The sequence below is a fragment of the Protopterus annectens genome, chromosome 12.part0 (genome assembly GCF_019279795.1).
Source record: "Protopterus annectens isolate FY-2018-M chromosome 12.part0, PAN1.0, whole genome shotgun sequence".
Taxonomy (NCBI): Eukaryota; Metazoa; Chordata; order Ceratodontiformes; family Protopteridae; genus Protopterus; species Protopterus annectens.
In genome coordinates, this window is record NC_056746.1 from 1,140,731,098 (window position 1) to 1,140,750,684 (window position 19,587).

The window sequence follows — 19,587 nt, forward strand, 5'->3', positions numbered from 1 at the left end:
CTCCTGTTCTGAATGTGGTGGAAGATGTTTTTGCAGAGGCTTCCCTGAACCCTGATTCTTTGCCTCCTGCCCCAGTTAAACCGGATAGGTACTATAGGGTGCCTGAAGCTCATAAGTATCTTTTTAAGAGTCCTAGGGCAGACCCGGAAACTGTCTCTCAGGGGCCTAAAGGTGTTAAGGCTTCTGTTGTTAAAAATCCTGTTCCTCCTGATAAAGAGGCAAGGGCTTTGGATAGATGGGGAAAGAAAGTGTATACTTCTTCCACTTTAGCCATGAGGGCGTTGAATTGCCAGTTTCACATGTTAAAATATCAAAATTATCTCCTTTCACAATTGAAGTCTAAGATGGATGCTCTGGCAGAAGGTATTGAGTGTAAAGAGTTGCAGGATTTAGTTCATGTGTCTGAACAGGTGGGTAAGCATTCCTTGCAATGTGGTTTTGATGCTGTGCAGGCCTCCTCGAGGGTGGCTGCCACTGGTTCTGTTCTTCGTAGGCACGCCTGGTTGAGGGATCAGAATTTAGCTGAGCATGTTAAGACAAGGATTTTGGATGCTCCTTTACAGTCTGACGTGTTGTTTGGTTCGCCTGTGGAAGCAGTTTTAAAGAAAATGGAGGACAAGGCTAAGTCTATGCAAACTGTTAAAGATTTTTTGCAGGTGCAGCCTCCGAAGTTTAGTAGAAATTGGCCTACTAAGGGATGGACATATCCTGCTTATGATTCCCAGTCTAGGGGTAGGTCTAGACGTGGTAGGGGCAGAGCTCAAGGTTCTTTTAGGCCTAGAACAGGAGTTCACCTGCTCAGACTTCTGGTGAGGGCAGGGGTCAGTCCTTTCGTAAACAGACCCAATGACCTACCTTTTCAGCTGCCAGTACCTTCTTGTCTGGCAGCACCTTTGGGAGGAAGGCTGGCTCTTTTCAAAGAAAATTGGGATTTAATTACCCAAGACAGATGGGTTTTGGATATCATTCACCACGGTTACAGGTTTTATTTCCATACCTTACCTCCTTTCAAAGGCATGCCAGACATTCCTCCTCTACAAAGAAAAGAGGCTCACAAGCAAATTTCTCTGTTACTCCAAATAGGGGCCATTCAGCCAGTTCCTGTGCCAGAAAGGGGCCTAGGATTTTATTCCCGCCTGTTCCTAGTACCAAAGAAGGGGAACACGTGGAGACCAATTTTGGATTTATCTATCCTCAACACTTATCTGGACATTCCCAAGTTCAAAATGTTGACGTTACAACAGCTTTTACCTCTGCTGGGCAAGGATCACTGGATGGTAACTTTAGATCTCAAGGAGGCTTACCTTCATGTGCCTATCAGACTAAGTTGCAGGAAGTATCTGCGTTTTCGAGCTGGGAATTCCCATTATCAGTTCTCTGCATTGCCCTTTGGCTTATCTACTGCGCCCAGAGTATTCACAAAGGTTCTGGCTCCAGTGATAGCTTACTTCAGGCTAAAAGGAATTCAAATCTATCCTTACTTGGACGACTGCCTGATTCTGGCTCAAGAAAAGGAAGACCTTTTACAGCATTTGGAATATGTGATAGCAGTGCTAAGATGCCTAGGGTATTCTGTGAACGAAATAAAGTCCAGTCTATTACCCTCTCAAGACATGTGCTTTCTGGGTGTGAGACTGAATACAGCAGCCCAGATGGCCTTTTTAACCCCGGACAAACAAAAGAATCTTTCCATTTACTTCCATCAACTATCTCTTCAGTCCGGGCTGACTGCAAGGACAGTCCTTCAAGCCTTAGGGTTCATGGCATCTTGTATTCTGGTGCTTCCCAATGCCAAACTGCATATGAGGAAGCTGCAATGGTATCTCAAAAATGTATGGACACAGCACTGCCAGGATTTGGACACTGTCATTCAAATAATACCTTGCATTCAACAGGAATTTTTGTGGTGGGCTCAGGAATGTCACCTAAACAAGGGACTCTCTGTGACCCGGCCAGAGGCGAGTCAGATTCTAACGATAGATGCCTCAGACATTGCTTGGGGAGCTCATCTAAATGGAAAGTGGATACAAGACAAGTGGCCTGCCAGACTACAGCATCTACATATCAACATGAAGGAGATGTTAGCAGTCCAGTTTGCATTAAGGGCTTTCAAGGAGTTACTTCTTCCAGGGCAGGTGTTGATTCTAACAGACAACACAACTGTCATGTGGTACATCAACAAACAAGCGGGAACACATTCTTCCCCGTTGTGCAGGCAAGCAATGATTTTATGGGAGACTGCGCTCAGCTTGCAACTAACTCTTCAGGCAAGGTTTCTGCCGGGAGCACAGAACTCCTTAGCAGATGTGTTAAGCAGACAAATCATGGATCCCCACGAGTGGAAACTGGATCTTCATGTATTTCGGAAATTGACAGTGTCATGGGGAACTCCAGACATAGATCTGTTCGCTTCTCCACTAAACCACCAGTTGCCAAAGTTTTGCACAAAGAGGTTTCATCACACAGCTTGGAAAGTGGATGCTCTGTCTTTCAGTTGGAAAAATCTTCATGTGTATGCCTTTCCACCTCTGCCTCTTCTCCCAAAGGTGCTCCTAAAGGTCAGACAAGACAAGCCAAGGATGATTTTAATAGCTCCAGATTGGCCTCGGCAACACTGGTACCCATTACTGAGGAGTCTGGTAAGGAAGCCTCCATGGCCTTTACCTTTGATTCCACACCTGTTGTCTCAGAGGGACGGTCACCTGCTCAATGTCAAGCTTCACTCTCTTCATCTAACAGCCTGGCATATTCTGTTTTGAAACACAGCAGGTCTCAACTTCCTCAACAAGTTTTAAATGTGATTATGGAAGCCAGAAGACCTAGTACAAGGAAAGTGTACGCAGAAAAATGGAAGAGATTTTTATTTTGGAGTGCAGCAAAGAATTTGGAGATTTCTGGGCCTAATTTGAGTGTGGCTCTTCAATATCTTACTGAGTTATTGGACAAAGGTTTGTCTTTCTCTTCCATTAAAATTCATGCTGCAGCAATTTCAGCTCACTATGATTGTGACCCACCATTGTTTTCGCATCCTTTGTTCAAGCAATTTCTTAGAGGGGCAAAGAATATAAGACCCCCACGTAGAGCTCCTACTCCTGCTTGGGATCTCAATTTTGTGTTGGAGAAACTTACTCTACAACCTTTTGAGCCTGCGGCTACTGCTGAATTGAAATACATGGAAGACTGCTTTTTTGTTGGCCATTACTTCTGCAAGAAGGGTTTCTGAATTGCAGGCCCTTATGGCGGTAGAGCCTTTTTTGATTTTCCATAAGGATAGGGTATCATTACGTACTAATCCTTCTTTTATGCCTAAGGTGGTTTCTAGTGTGGCTTTAAACCAAACTATTCATTTGCCTACTTTCTATGCAGATCCCCAAAATAAGGGGGAAAAGATTTTGCACACTTTAGATGTACACAGGCAGTTGCGTTATTATTTAAGCAGGACTAAAGATTTTAGGCAGTCTCAGCAGTTGTTTGTTTCTTTTGCTTTGAGTTCTCAGGGCAAGCCTGTGTCAAAACAAACTATTTCTAAGTGGATTGGGTTTTGCATTGCTTTTTGTTATTCCCATCATGGCAAGGAGATTCCAGCTGGGATTAGGCCTCATTCCACTAGGGCTACTGCCACTTCAACAGCATTTCTAAGGGGGGTGGCAACTAAGGATATTTTGGAGGCAGCTACTTGGAGTTCAGTACATACTTTCTCTAAGCATTACCACCTTCCTCTCTACTTTAAATCTAGGGCTGGTTTTGCCACAGCTATTTTGCAAGGCATGTTGACAGCTCCTGCTTCCTTATGATTTGCCAGCCTCCCTTACCTCTGCTTTGGGATTCTACCCAATGGTTAGGACTGCAGCAATGTGGAATGAAGAACATAGTACAGTTTTGTACCTACCATAAATGTATATGTTCGAGGATCCACATTGCTGCAGTCCAATTTACCCTCCCTCCTTCCCCTCTGTGTTTAGGGGTGGTTGTGTGGGTGAGGTTATACTCTTGTAATTTTGTATATAGTGTACATATTTTTGGTGCAGGAGTGTTTGGTGTTTTTGGTTTTGGCCTTGTCTTTTTAGGGTCTTCTGACATCTGGGGCAAGAAAAGACTGAGGATATGACGTCGGTCATGCGCATTAGTACCCTGACGTCCTGACGTCAGACTGATGCGCCTTGACCGACGTCAGCCATATACTTTGGTATTCGGGCCGACTGGGACAGCGGACTACCCAATGGTTAGGACTGCAGCAATGTGGATCCTCGAACATCTACATTTATGGTAGGTACAAAACTGTACTTTTTTTGTAAACAAGTTACAATATCGCAGCAACCACTCAAATTTCACACATACTATCAGCAACATTTTATTTATGTAGCTGACAGCTTTTATGTGAAGCGTCTGTGTTACTAGGTTGTTGAAATATTTAGAATAATGTGAAAATTGTATCTCTATAAATTAATATAGTAAAACAACAATTAATATCTATGTACCTGCACTGGACAGAGGTCAAATATTAATGCAGATGTGTTTGCCATTGTGTAAGCTTTAAGATGAAACCTTTTAAAACCTTGTACATAGTGTGGTTTTGGAATTATTGATGCAAATGTGAACAAGCAATATTTGACGCCTAGAGGTATCAGTAGGAGTTAACTGCAGATGAACTTGGAGGCGTTACTTGGATGTAATGAGTTAAATGGTATTCTGAAGGGAAACTTTATGTTCTGCTTCTGCATTTACTATTGTAGGGACTGTAAAACATAGTACGAGTGTAAACATGCTTTTTGTGAACACTTCGTAACTACTTATCTTCCGAATGACTCATACAAGCAACACTTACCACTCTTGACATTTCTTCCTCTGCTACACATAGGTACTTACTCCAGTATTCTGGTGCTCCTCCCATTATAGCCAGAAAGAAAAACAACTTACCAAAGAGCCCTGGCTGACATCGCAGGTTCATTCTACACTTCCGCCGGTAGTGGGTGAACATTCAGTGGCTGTTCTACCTCCCCTGGCTGTGCATAGCAAGTGTAATCTCCTAATCTTTAGCAAGATGTATTGAGAAGATTACTCACCACCACAAATATTGTTAGCAGACAGTGACTCAGTCAAAATGAGACCTGTGGAGACCGTTTAGTTTAATTTCCAAACTGTGCAGATCTTAATACAAGAAATCATTCCAAATAGGTCAAATAATGCTTTCACACACTCCAGCAGTAGACATGTGGTTGCAATGGAGTCTAACACACAACTGAAGAAAATGGGGGAGAAGGGAGGAGTTAATTAACAGAGCTAGGCAACAGGAGAACAGCTAGGACAAAATACAAAAAAGGCAATTTCTTAGCGAAACAACAAATACACAAACGTGTAACATGACACTCCCCGCTTAAAATCTTTAGATTTCACCAAACAACAATAACAATAAACATTAAGTCCATGATATATTTGGAACCTCTTTATCCTCTGGAACTTGAAAAACAAGAGGGAGGGGAGAACAAGATGCTAAATGAATAAATGAATTCTCACTGTTGCCAACACCTCTGAAGACCATGGGCAAGCAGGAATGGGAACAGATGAAAGCTCACGTAGCAGAATCTTTCCATGTTTCCTATCTTCGTTGTTTTTCTCTGGGGAGAGGAGTATCCCAATCCACATTTTCAGAAGTGAGTTGTCTTAATAGTATCTTGCCCTGAATGGTAAAGGGTGCTATGAAGCCTACTGGATCGTAGATGCTGTTTACTTTAAACATAACTCCATGTTTGGTGAAGGGCTTATCACAAGCTGACATTTGAAATATGAATGAGTCTTGCTTAACATAATAAAGCAGCCCGAGGCTGCGTTGCATGAGGGTAATATTAGGCCCTAGTTCAAAGTTCTTTAGACTGTCAGGATGGTCCTCAGAATGAAAGGCTCCATTTACATTGACGCTGTTGGAGACTATCTTGTGAAGTCTGAGATTAGATACAGCCAGCATTTGAGTTCTGGCAAGAAGATTAATCGCCTCTTCCTCTGTGGGAAAAGATTTAAGCCCGTCATCTACATAAAAGTTTCTTTCAACAAACTGACATGCATCAGACCCAAATTCCCTTTCACTTTCTTGGGCAGTTCTTCTCAACCCGTATATTGCGACTGCAGGAGATGGGCTGTTACTGAACACATGTACCTTCATCCAATAGTGTATGACCTTGTCATTGACATCATTATTGCGATACCACCCAAATCTGAGGTAGTGTCTGTTGTCTTCACGAAGAACGAAGTAATGGAACATTTGTTGGATGTCAGCCATTACAGCAATCAATTCTTGTCTGAAATGGATCAAGACCCCATTTAGATTATTGTTCAGATTAGGCCCAGAGAGGAGAAGATCATTAAGAGAAACACATTAATGGGGAGCACTTGAGTCAAAGACCACTCTGATTTGGTCTGACTTGTGAGGGTGATACACACCAAAACATGGAATGTACCAACATTATTCCCCTTCCTTTAGGGGAGGTGCAGGTTCAGCATGATTTCTATCAAACACCTTCTGCATGAAGTCAACAAAGTGCCTTTTCTTAGCAGATTTCCTGTTTAGGGTGTGTTCCAGTGAAATAAACCGTGACTGTGCAAGCTGCTTATTGTTTGGCAATTTCATTCGTAGGGTACGGAATGGTAAAGGTGCCACCCAGCTGTTGGAGTTGTCCTGATAGAATCCTTCACTCATAATTTTCAAGAATTCCTTGTATTCCCTTGTGGCCACCAACTGGTTGTCTTCACTAGTGGTATCCAACACCATAATGCTAAGATTATCATCCCAGGAGTCTAAGCCATAGTTGTAGCTTTGGATGACTTGCTGTGGCTTACCATTACTGCATAACCTTTCTTTTACACAGTAGTGATGAGGACAGGGTTCAAAACAAGTATTGCGTCCATTTGGGAGAACATGCGTCTTGAAGGAAGTAACCCTGTTAAGTCACCTAACCTTACCTAAACAGACATTACCTATGACAACCCAACCTTGGTCCAAGCATTGGGCATATGGAGCATTGTTTGGGCCATTGATGTATTCACTTACCTTGTGCCCCCTCAGTATGTCTCTACCAAGCATTATCAGGATTTCACCGTCTTTATCGAGGGGTGGTATTTGGCCAGATATGTCCTTCAAGTGAGGGTGACGAGAAGCAGCTTCTGAGGTAGGAATCTCTTGCCTGTTAGTTGGAATCTGGTTGCACTCGAGAGTGGGCAGTGGAATTTCTAGGTTGCCATTGAGTGGAGCTACTATAAGACCGCTAGCTGTCCTTCCAGAGACTTCTGTAATGCCACCACAAGTGCCCAGAGTGTAAGGCAGGGCATCCCCTGTTATGTTGAGCAGGTGAAAGAACTCTGATATTGCAAGAGATCGATTACTTTGCTCTTCGAGAATAGTGTACAGTCTTATGGCTCTTTCAGGATGGCCCTTGGGGTATACACGGACCAAGCATATTTTTGCACAAGATTTGACGTTGAGTCCTTCTCCACAAGAGTTCAGTACATGTGGTGGCAACTGGAGTAGGAGCCACTGTCTGTTCTACGTTCTCCCCGCCTTGCTTTGCCTCGGGAAGGTTAACTGTGGATCTGGTAGAAGTATGTTGAAATGGATGAAGTGCTTGTACATGATCATCACTGTCACATTCTGTGCACTTGATAATGGCTTTACAGTTCTTAGCAACATGGTCAGTAGAAGCACAGCATTTAAAACATACCCCAAATTTCTTGAGTTCCTTGTGTTCTTGCAGGGTTTTTTTTCTGAAGCCAATACATTTTCTGAGTGGGTGAGGTTTGTTATGTATGGGGCATTGACAATTTGGGTTTTCACTTTTCTTGCTTTGATCACCCTTGTTGGGAACTGTAGAAGGTGTAGGTAAGATATCAGTCCATTTAACTGAGACCGGATCTCTGCGGTCTCTGTATGAGCTGCACACATTTGTAGGCTTAAGAGAGGGTGGACCTGGAGTGTGGGACTCTCCAAAGGAGAAGCTTGGGTCATTCTATGTCTCTGCAATTTTCCTGATGAATTCGCAGAAGAAGGAAAATGGGGGAAAGGAGAGACTGTTTGCTTCCTTGTACTTTGATCCAGCTGTTGTCCATTTTCCTTGGATTTCATATGGGAGCTTTGAAACTATTGGGTTAACCCCACGAGCAGTGTCCAGATAACTGAGGCTTCCTTCACTACTTTTTCTTCTATATTTCCTCATTTAATTTACTCTTCTCTGTTGTTCTGACTTTACAGTCTGTACTTTTATTCTCTTTTCCCCCTTGTACAATATTCACTTCTTCCTTCTCAGCAAGTCCTTCTTTAGTATTACCCTTCCTTTCATAACATTGACTGAAAACATAATACCCACAAATGTTTTATTAGACACGTCACCATCTTAATTATTCTCCTAATGCTTCCTTTACTTCACAATTTCTCCTTACTATACTACTGTATATTCTACCTTCCTCTAAGTGACTATACTCTATTAAAATCTTAACCTTTCTCCATCTCCCTAATAAGGGACCTCTCTGTTTGGAGTAATACAGTAAGCAATTTTTGCTCTCTTGCATTTTCTCATCTGCCTTCCTTCTCTTTTAACACATTTTCCTGTTCATGTGGCAGTGCAAAAGTCACACACCAACAATTAAAAATATGTTTATTACAAAACAAACACATGTAATGATTAAGCTCTTTCATCTCCGAAATAATGTGACTTCATCAGAATAAAGAACTCATGACATCATGTCCTTATATACTATCAATTTCTAATTAATAAACCACCTTAATTTATTGATAAAAAAAGTTGAAATATATAATACATATTAAACAAATAAAAACAAATTAAAACTAAGATATGTATGTAAAATCTGTTTAGCTAGTAAATAAAGAAATAAACATTCATAAAAATATTCATTGCGGATGAAAGCACTTAATATTGTATGTGCTTGTTTTACATTAAATATATTATTTTTTAATTATTGGTGTGCTACTTTTGGACTGCCACTTTGTTATATATTGGTGTCTCTTAGTGTTCGTAATGCTTTATAAATTAATTTTCTTTTCATTCAACTATAATCTTCCCTTAACTACTCCATAGTCCTTTCTATCTACCATGTTATCCTTTTGCACCTTCACTTCTCCACTATTCATTTTGTCACTTTACTGTCTACCACAGTACCCTCACACTTTATTCACACTCACACTACCAGCCACCCTAGCTATACTCAGGCTGAACCTTTCTTCATATGTATTTCTTCAAATATTTTATATTTGAAAAGGATAAATACATCTAAATATTCTGTTCACTTTGACATAACCTGGAATAAATTGATATACTTTATTAAAAAAACTAACATTTTAATCCTAATCCTCTGTTCTCTAAAAACATTCTTTCTGGTGACATGCTTCCCAATACTGGCCCCCTCAGCCTCATCCATTCCATTGTCCTCTGCCCCTAATTCCTGTACAACACACACTTAATTTTTCCTTACTTCCATTAACATTCATAGTATTCTAAAGTTACAGACCTACAAGTATGTTTTTTGTTTTCAAAACTCACCAGATATTACTGTCATTACCAAAATATGGCTAAGACCCAATATAACAGACTCTGAAATTCTATCCCTTGGCCCAAGTATAGTTCAGTGTGACAGACTACAAAAAAAGGGGAGGCATTGCATTTGTACATAACTGTCCAAGTGCCTCACTCCTCAAAACTTATGTACCAACCTTCCAAAATGCTGAACTTCTTATCTCTCTCTTCTCAGCGTTAATAAACATAAGAAGTTTTATATAGTTGCTCTGTACATACCACCAGGTAATAATATTAACTTATTAGGAGACATTCCGTGCTGGATAGCTACAAATATTACTACTGAAACCATTATCTTTGGTGACATTAACATTGACTGATTATCTGTGACATGTATCACCCCAACTTCTAATCTTCAAACAGCTGGTGTCATCCCCTACTTGAATCAACAAAGCGAATCATAGAAATTCTGTCCTTGACTGGATACTTAGCATCTTTGCAAGCTTCAGAGATATCTCACGGGTACTACCTGATTCACTTAGTGACCATTACCACCCTGTACTCATCAGTAGAGAAAACACCCATCAACTAAAAAAAAAAAATCAATACATAACTACCTGAAATCTTTCTAATTTTCATCTAGATACACTCAGTAATCTACTAAAAGCTGTCAGCTGGTCTCCACTCAAAACCCTACCCCTAGATATAGCTGTCAAAAAATTCAACAGTATATCCATCAGTACTTTAAATACCTTTGCAGAGTACCTTAAGCTTGCTACAGATGCTATAGTGTACACATTCCCAATTCTCATTAACATCTGTTCAAGACTGCCATGATCCTGCCCTGTTGAAAAAAAAATTCTTCATTATTCCCTCCATAAAGGAGGTAACTCTTCTGGAATATCTATTTTTAGGCTAGTTGCCATCTTGTTCCCCCTTTCTAAAATCCTGGAAAAGTGTATTCATAAAAAACTCCTTCATTATCTCTTGCAAAGTAATCTCCTAATCCCAACACAGCATTGTTTCCAACCAGCCCCTAACATCACTACAGCTCTCCTCAAATTTTCCAACACTATTGTTAAGGCTAAAAACCAAGGGAAGTTTATCTCTTCTGCTTTTCTAGATCTTTCAGAAGCCTTTAACACAGCATCATATGAGAAATGTCTTGACTCAAATGTCCACCCTGAGCCTTTCCAAGCCATCTCTTCTGTGGTTCTCTAGAAACCTATCTGAAAGATGTATTAATCTGTCAAATGGCTCTCTTTATTTTCTTTCCTTTTCTCCTAGTTAAAACGGGTGTTCCTGAAGGCTCTGCTCTCATTCTACTGCTTTTTAACATTTTCATCAATAACCTATATACCTCTCTCAGCAAGTTTGCCTTATTCATTATGCAGATGTCTTAACTCTCATCTGCTTATCTGACAGCCCACTACAACTGCAATCCATGGCACAGAATACCTTCAATTCAGTCGAACTATGACTGTAGCAAAACCAGCATTTACATAGTCCCAAAAAGACTAAACTTCTGTTTTTCCAAAGTCCCGTATCGATGCTAAAAGTTACTTTCACATTACTTCAATAGCTGTATTGTTTCAAGTGGTAGTTACCCATACCAAATTGTTTGGTGTCACTATAGATGACATCTTAAAGTTTGATCTTTACATACAAAACTGAGGTAAAAGTAACTCATCGAAAGATAGGTAGTAAATTTAGATAGTAAAATTCCTTATTCCTTCTAGGAGAGTCACTCTGGCCAACACTTATCTTTTACTCTGTCTTCTCTATGGCACCACTGTTTTGACTAACATCTAGATCTCTCTTAAATCACAATGGGAGCAGTGTTATCATAAGGTAGCTAAATTTGCAACTAACCTGCCAAATAAAGCTCATCATTGCTCTGCATTACATTCTCTCTCAACTGGTTAGAACTCCCCTATCAACTAGCCCATATGCAACTTCTTCGTACCCATAAAATACTGTGTAACCCCTCTACGATCCCTTCTGTCTCCTCAGTACTTTATCACTATCTCCTAAATCACTCTCTGTGCTCTTAAGACAAACACCTGCTTGAAATCTATAAACCAAAATAAAAGTTTGGGGCACAGTTTGTAGTCACACTGCATGCCCACTGCATGTCCAAACTATGGAACTCCGTCCCAAATTCAGTTGGAACTTGTATCTATCCTCCATGTATTTAAGTCCTCTCTCAAAGAATTTCTCTCTAACTTATGGCAATGCCCATGAACCTCATCTGTATGATTTATATTAACAAATGCTTTGCATTCTTACTAACCTAACCTCTCATCATACTGTCTAGCTTTACTTTTTAACACCTGCCCTTTCCCCACTCTTAGGGTGGACTTGTATCTTTTGTTTTTATTTCCTAGCATAGTAGACTATACTTCTAAAACTTTTGTATATATTGATTGTCATATTTAATTATCAGTTTTTTATTTCTTTTTATTTTTACATCATTGGCATTTCCTTATGCTTTATTGTATCCTATGTACTCCACTATCAAACCGTATGTATATGTGCTTTTTTAATGACGTTTTTATTAGTGTTTTATTTGATGTAATTTTACTCTGTGGAGCTTTTTTTCGTGGATCTCCTCTGAAAATGGATATTTAGTATCCAGTCGGACTTTCCCGGTAAACAAGTGTCAAGAACTAAAATAAATAAATATTGCCATAGCCGTAGGCTTCATGAAATTTCCCAGCTTTTCTGTCACTAGGTCATATTATCAGTTCTGTGCACTACCCTTTGGGTTGTCTACATCTCCAAGAGTGCTTACAAAATGTCTGCCTTCAGTCATAGTCCTTTGCAGACTGAATTGCATTCACATTTTGTCTTACTTGGTTAACTTAGTTATATTTTCTTCCAGCTGTCAGGAGTCCTTAACTTGGTACAGTCTGGGGTCCCATATAAATGTACAGATATGAGTCCATCTCATTATGATTGTGTTTCCAGGGTGTCTTTTAGAAACCTTTCAGCAAAAAGCTTTTTTGACACATGAGAAGGTGCTTTTTTACCTGGAAACTCTCCTGATCTTCTCCAATCAGTCTCTGACTTCTGCAAGAAAAATTTTCAGGCTACCAGAGTACATGACTTCTGTGGCTGTCATGATTTCCTTAGCTAGATTACCCATGAGAAAGATGCATTGAGTTCTAAAAAAAAAAAAATACTTGGACTCATCATTTGCATTCTCTGGAATATCAAATTCCATTTTTGGACTTTGTAAAAAAAAAAAAAAAAATGAACTACTTTGGTGTAAACATCATTTCAGCTAAACCAAAGCTCCCCCCTTCTCTCCTCAGTCTCTAAACCAGTCTATCACCACAGAAGCCTCAGATGTTTCTTGGACAGAGGTTTCCAAGAGGGTGAAGGTGCAAGACCTGTGGAATTCTTCAGTCTGAGCAAAATGCATACGTGCCAAAGAGATGTTGACTGTGCTCCACACTTTCAAATCTCTTCATTATCTGTGGTCACCGTGACCTCTAAAGACGATAACACCACAGTTATATTGTATATAAACATGCAAGAGTGTACCACATCTTATCCTTTGTGCAGGCTGGCAGTGATAGCTTGGGCAATAGCTTTACAGCATTCTTTAACTCTCCAACCATCTCACATTCTATCAGAGCAAAATGTAATGGCAGATTAGCTGAGCAGGACCAGGACAGACTCTCATGAATGGAAATTGAATGAGATGCTCTTCCATGAATTAATCCATTTGTGGAGAACACCTCAAATAAATCCCTTTGCCTAATTTCAAAACAGACAACTAAGCAAATTTTACACCAGGGCTCCTTGCAAGCAAGCCTGGAAAACAGATGCATTTTCATTCTGATGGATAAAAATGTTCCTTTTTTGCTTTTCTACGCTTTCCAGCGATATCCAGGATAAGTGTGAAGATTCAGAAGGCCTCTCAAGAAAGAATTGTGGTGACCCCCATTTTGGTACAGGCAACTTTGGATGTTCATCATACTGATCACTGCTGAAGTACCCCTAGGTATATGGGTTTTATCCTGCCAAAATTATAACAGCTGGCCACCTTCCAAAACTTCAGGACACCTTCAATGTGCCCAAACTGTCAGGCAGTTCATGCTGAGCTGACTGAAGGACAAGTTTGGGCGTGAAGCCCTTCAGAGCCTTTACTGCCACCAAAGAGTATGGTCCTCTGAAGCTTTCAAGGGTCAATAGTCCTCTTGTGCTTTCCTTTGCTGGGAAGATAAGTTCCTTTTGGGAAAAAAATTCTATTGTCATTTTGTTGATATTTTATTACTTTTCACTTCTGGAAATTTATTTCAAAGTTAGGAGTGGTGATTTAACTGACCGTCTTGAGACTGTCATGTACTTTTAAATGGAGCACTCATTCTTTTCTGTCACTTGAGAAGTAGTGTAAAGTAACTGAAATTTTTTTTCTGTGGAGAAATGTGTTTATTTTACATTTATGGGGCTGGCATAGTGTTTTGCAGTGCTTTTTATTGTGTTTTTTTTTCTGCAGAAAAGTAACTTTTGGGGACTGTTAGTGTTTACTGGCAATTGCTATTTTTCTTCAAGGGAATGACAAAATGTTCTTGAAACAAGCTTTGCATAAGAGGCCTCCAAGTAAACAGGTGGCCCCTCCTGTGGATCTTAATTTTGTGTTAGAGAAGCTAACACTTGCTCCATTTGAACCAGCTAACCTGGCTGCCTTGAGGTTCTTAACATTGAAAACAGTTTTACTGATAGATGTGAACTCTGCAAGAAGGGTGTATGAGTTGCAAGCTCTTATGATGAGTCAATTGTACTTAATTTCTCATGGACTTCTTTGAGAAGTAATCTTTCTTTTATGCCTAAAGTAGTGTCCAAGTTTACTTCAAGCCAAACTGTCCATCTCCCTGTTTTCTTTCATGAACTTAAAAACGAGGGAGAAAGGATACTCCGTACGTACCTCGGTTGTCTACATACAATTTAGGTACCACCTTGACATAACTCAGTCTTTCAGATCTTTGAATCAATTGTTTATTCCTTTTGAAGGGACGACCTGAGTCAAAACAGACTTTTTCCAAATGGTTGCCTAAGGCTATACTCACCATGATAAATCTATTCCAGGCAAAGTCAAGGCCCACTCTACCAGGGCCTTGGTTTCATCTGTGGCTTTTTAGAAAGGGTTGGATTCTAGAAGTATTCTAGAAGCTACTTCTCGGTCCTCTGTACATACTTTTACAAAGCACTACAGACTTGATTCCTTCTCTAGGTCTGGGTCAGGTTTTGTTAGAACCATTCTCCAGTAGCTACTGGATCCTTCTTCCTCCTCTCAAATGTAGATAGCTATGGTAATCTACCCATATAGTTAAGTGTACTGCAGCAGTGATTATTATGAATAACACAGTACTGTTGTGTAAGTTGAACTTACCATAACAACTTACCATAACAGTAGATGTTCAAATGATCACTACTGCAGTAGCTGCCCCTCCCCCCTGTTTTTTGGTGTGTTTTTATGCCAGGGTGCTAACATACATTTATTTATTTAATTATTTATTTTATTTCTAGGATTGCCCTTTCATGGTTCAGTTTCCCTCTGTCTGCTAGCAGGAAAGCTCTGAAGGGCTTTGCACCCAAACTTGTTTTTTAGTCGGCTCATCTCAAGCTTCTTTACAATTTGGGTGCATAGAATGTGCCCTGAAGCTTTGGAAGCTGGCTGGCTGTTGCATCCTTGGCAAGATATAACCTTACCTAATTGACTGCAGTTGCGCACACCTCTAATTTTAGCTGCGGAAGTAACAATTCTTTGTTGTTTATAACTTGTAGTCTGTAAACAGTGGTAACTTTCTGCAAGAGTTTGTAATAATTCATGGCTGCAAGCCAGAATAAAGTTAAATGCAAAGTTGATGTAGAAAACAGGCAATTTCATGACTGCTGTCTTAAGTAAAAATGCCAGTCACCTGTACCTATTGTTAATTCGTAATGACTTACTATGTTTTGAGGTGACCTGCAGATGCATTAAGAATTCGTGTAGCGGCCCTCCCCACAAAAAAGTTGTGCACCACTGATCTGCTGTTATGATAACTTCAACTTATACAACTGTACTTTCTGCTCAAAAGTAAATTAATTTATGAAATATGTTTAACTTGTTTGCTTATTGCTGCAGTGTTATTTCTTAATGTTATGTTGCATTTTTGTCTTTTCCAGTAACTGAGAGGATTAAAGAACTTTTACAGACAAAAAACAGGAGAAACTCAAAGTCAAGTAAAAAGAGAAAGCAGAATTGTGATGAAGAAGGTAATTCCAGCTTATACTTTATCCTTTAGTCAGCGTTGTTTATTATGTGTGTGGTTTGCCACAGATGGCTGGCTGCTCTTGGTACTTATTCATAAATTTCTCCTCTTATATATCCGCAAGGTATTTACAAAAAGTATAATAAGAAATAAAAAATGGTGTCAAGAGATATTTGTTCATAAAAAGTTTTTTTTTTTTTAAATCAGTCTTTATCTGAGAAACAGTACTTCAGTGTACCCATTCATTCCAAGTAGTATCAAACTTATAAAGTCTTATTATGTAACACAGGTAGTAATTTAAACAGAGAGGAAAAGAGAAGAAAAATAGACATGTGAAAGTCTTCGTAACAACAGTCAGAAGTGGAAAAAGTTGGAGGAGAAAATGGCTTGTCAGGAGAGGGAGAAATCTCCCAGGTCTGATGGGATTCTAGTATAAGTTTGGCAGCTTGGTTTGGGATTCAGTTAAGACCATATGTCTTGCATTAAGTAACAGTGTTTTACAAGGAGACCCCCCCCCCATTTCCTGGAAACAAGGCGTGGTTTCTGTAATGCATAAAAAGGTTTAAGATCCTCTTAACCCATTCTCATAAAGACATATTACAGTTTTAAACCATGATTATAGGTTTATAGGTAAGTAGTAGGCTAACTGTCTCTGTAGTTCATTTTAACCCTAGACAGTCTTCCTTTTTGTGTTCAATTTGACCTGTCACATTTTGTAAGAGATTGGCTTTAACTGTCCCATGATTGATAATTGTTTATTACTTATAATGAAAATAACTGTGATCATGCCATAGATAATTTGAGGGGGATTCGTGCATGGGGTAAAGCATTTAGAAGCTGCCTCTGTCCATTAGTAGTACATGGAGCAGTTCTGGAGTCAACTTTGTTACCTCTCCATAGATCTAAGTTATGCTTGAATGTGGAAAGGGGTGCACTTTTTTTGTATGGATGAAGAGTCTGTTCCAGAGTAGTGGTGTCCTCTGCGAGATATATCTGATATCTGTCCCTCCAAACCAAATAATAAAATATTTATGGGCATTTTAGCAAGGAGGATCTCATCTTTCCTTCCTGGCCTGATTCATTTAGATTAGTGTGACTTTGTCCCATCACAAAGAACATTTGGTTTATCTAATCCTTCCGAACCTAATACTAAAAAAGTAGAGGAAACTAAGAACCCACTATTGTTACCTAGTCTTGATGCAGAAAAGGCTCTTGATGGGGTAGAATGGTATTTTTTTTTTTGAGAAGATGCACTTTCCAGTGGAATTTGTTCTTTTAAAACTCTAAGCCTAGAGTAGCTTGGGAAAGATTAATCCTGCCATCCTGTGAAGGAGGCTTAGAAGTCCCAAACTTCATGAGATACTAGCAGGCAATTTGTGTGTCTGACTTTCTTAGGCTGCAGGCACCCACATATGAAGCTATTTGAAAGTAAATGTTGTGGAATGAGGTAACAAACTGGCTATTGATTGGTGAAGGCAGTTATATGGAGGTTATTGTACAGAGCAGCAAAGAGCTATCTTAGAGGAGCTGAGGCAAGATATTGAAATAGCAATAACCAGTATTAACCAAGAATATTCCCACCCTAGACGTCTTTGAATTAATACCGAATGGTTATGGGACAGCAGATGTGACACACCAGTTTATTTTTTGGCACTGGAGAAGAAAAGGTACTCAGCTGCCTTGTTGGTATCAACTGATCAGTCAGTGTCAGCTAGTTTCATGGCAGATCATGCAGGCAAAATTTGAACTCCCCAGATTATGTGTTTTATGTATATATGCCTGGGAATGGTCACAAAATTGTAAATTATAACAAAAAAAAAAAAAAAGTAATACAGATGAAATGTATTATAGTAATTGATGACTGTAGTGTTGATCATGCGAAGCTTCACTCAGACAAGATGTAGTTAAAATCTAACACAAATGTATAATGGTATACACAGTGAGAATAGCTTCAAGTCCTCCACCGTGCTTGAGTGCTGGAGTATAAGGCAAGGGCCTACATTTAAGAGCAGTGTAGATGTGAAGAGTGCCAGTGGGTTGTCCAAGTCATCTTGGTAATAGTTGCTCAACATGGGACAATATCAGCTTCTTGAAATTGTATAGCTTTATTGGTAAGTACTAGTTGTAATTCTAAGTATACAAACCACGCCACTTAAAAGAAGTGCTTTGAACTTTACAACTGGCTACAGACATGGCATTTAAATGGATTATGTTCAGTTCTGGAAGAAAATCCCCTCCCCCAAAAAATTTATAAATACACTGACACAGTTCCCTTGGCTATTTTTGCTCCAAAGAATGATAGTTTGGGAGGAATAAAGGGATGCAGTATTCTAGTGAGTGCTGCTACAGTTCTTTGTTTCAAAGAAGCCTGCTGGGGATTAGCTACCCATTTTGCATTTGTATGCAGATTTCTCAGCTCTGTCGTTCCCAGGCATAGTCTTTTAAAAGGTGCCAGTTTTGTCTGGCTTAACAGAGAAAGTATGATGTACTGTTTGTATGAGATACACTCCCAGAAATTCTAACTTTGTTTCAAAATAGGATACTGTGTCCCAGTGACTATTGCTTCATTCCAGGGAAACTTCAGGATGATCGAGAATCTAGTTTATGTGATTCTTTTTGATTGAGTGTGCAACAGATGGTGCTTTAATTTACTGTACATAATAAAGAAATAAGGATATTTTTTTATATACTGCAAAGAGTTTATCTTGCGTACATAACTGCTACAGATCAGTCCTATTATTTATTAGTTGTTCTTTTCTTTTCTTTTTTTTTAACCTGCTGTGTAACTCACTGTCACTGCTGCAGTCATAACTTCCGGGATATCTGAGGCAAGTGGAGTCCTAGGTTCAGCCAGGGTTTGAGCTTTCACCTCCACACTATACTTGTGTCTTCTCTCCCTGGACATCTCCGCATCATTATATAAAGGGAGGACATAAATCATCCTTTTTTTGTTTTAGTTGCTTTGTGGTTTGTTAAAGACTTTTTGTTTTTTCTTTTGGGCCAGTGTTAGAGAGGAAGAGAAGGTAGTTACCCTAAGGGATTTTAATTTCTTTATAAAATTATTAGTAGGGGCTTCATTTATAATCATGCTTTACTAACTTCTGTTGGGTCTGGATATGCCATCCAAGCAGGGAAGGTGCACATATGAGAGCCATATCAGTTTCCAAGATAATAACGATAATTGTGTTTACTTTTTAGGCATTGACCATGATGTTACACGTGTGACATTTATAAGATTATAGGCCTAAGACTTCAAAAGCTCGAAGAAATCCTGTGTCTTTGCATTTGAATCATAAAAAATTGCTCCCTTTATCTGCTATTCATCTGTGGTGTTTGACAGCGGCCACTGTGGCACCTCACAGAAGAAGTTTTGCCCAAAGCCTGAAAAGACAATGGGTTCCTCAGGAGCTTTCCAAATGATGGATGCCACTTCCAAGCACTCTGTGCCACTTGGCTGCAGCATTTCTGTTTCTAGCTTTGACCTTCTCTTTCAAACTTCTTTTCTGCTCAACCATCCCCACCGACAACTGAAAGTCTGTTGACCTGTTTCACTTTCAGTACTTTCTCTTCCATGTCAGTTTTTAGCTGCTTCTGTTTTTTTTTTTTTTTCATTTGCTGCCATAGCAACTGTCTTGGTTTGTACTTATTTTCATCCTATATACCTTCAGTTTTGCATTCCAGTCCATTATGACTTGCTGTAAAGTTCCTCTTCAGAGTCAGCTTGAAATGCCACATTGTCTACATACAACTTTTTTCATCTGTCTCATCAAAACTGTTTGCTGGTATATGAACAGTAGTGGGCTCAAAAA

General features: G+C 39.6%; 1 protein-coding gene across 1 annotated transcript in view; it reads left to right on the forward strand.

The window, feature by feature from the left end:
- The window catches only part of LOC122817032 (rho GTPase-activating protein 39-like), a 1,890,542-nt gene that overhangs the window by 1,125,490 nt on the left and 745,465 nt on the right, over positions 1-19,587 (forward strand). The window contains exon 5 of the mRNA XM_044090164.1: positions 15,693-15,782. Coding sequence (XP_043946099.1) covers positions 15,693-15,782 — 90 coding nt within the window. The remainder of the gene's footprint in view (positions 1-15,692; positions 15,783-19,587) is intronic.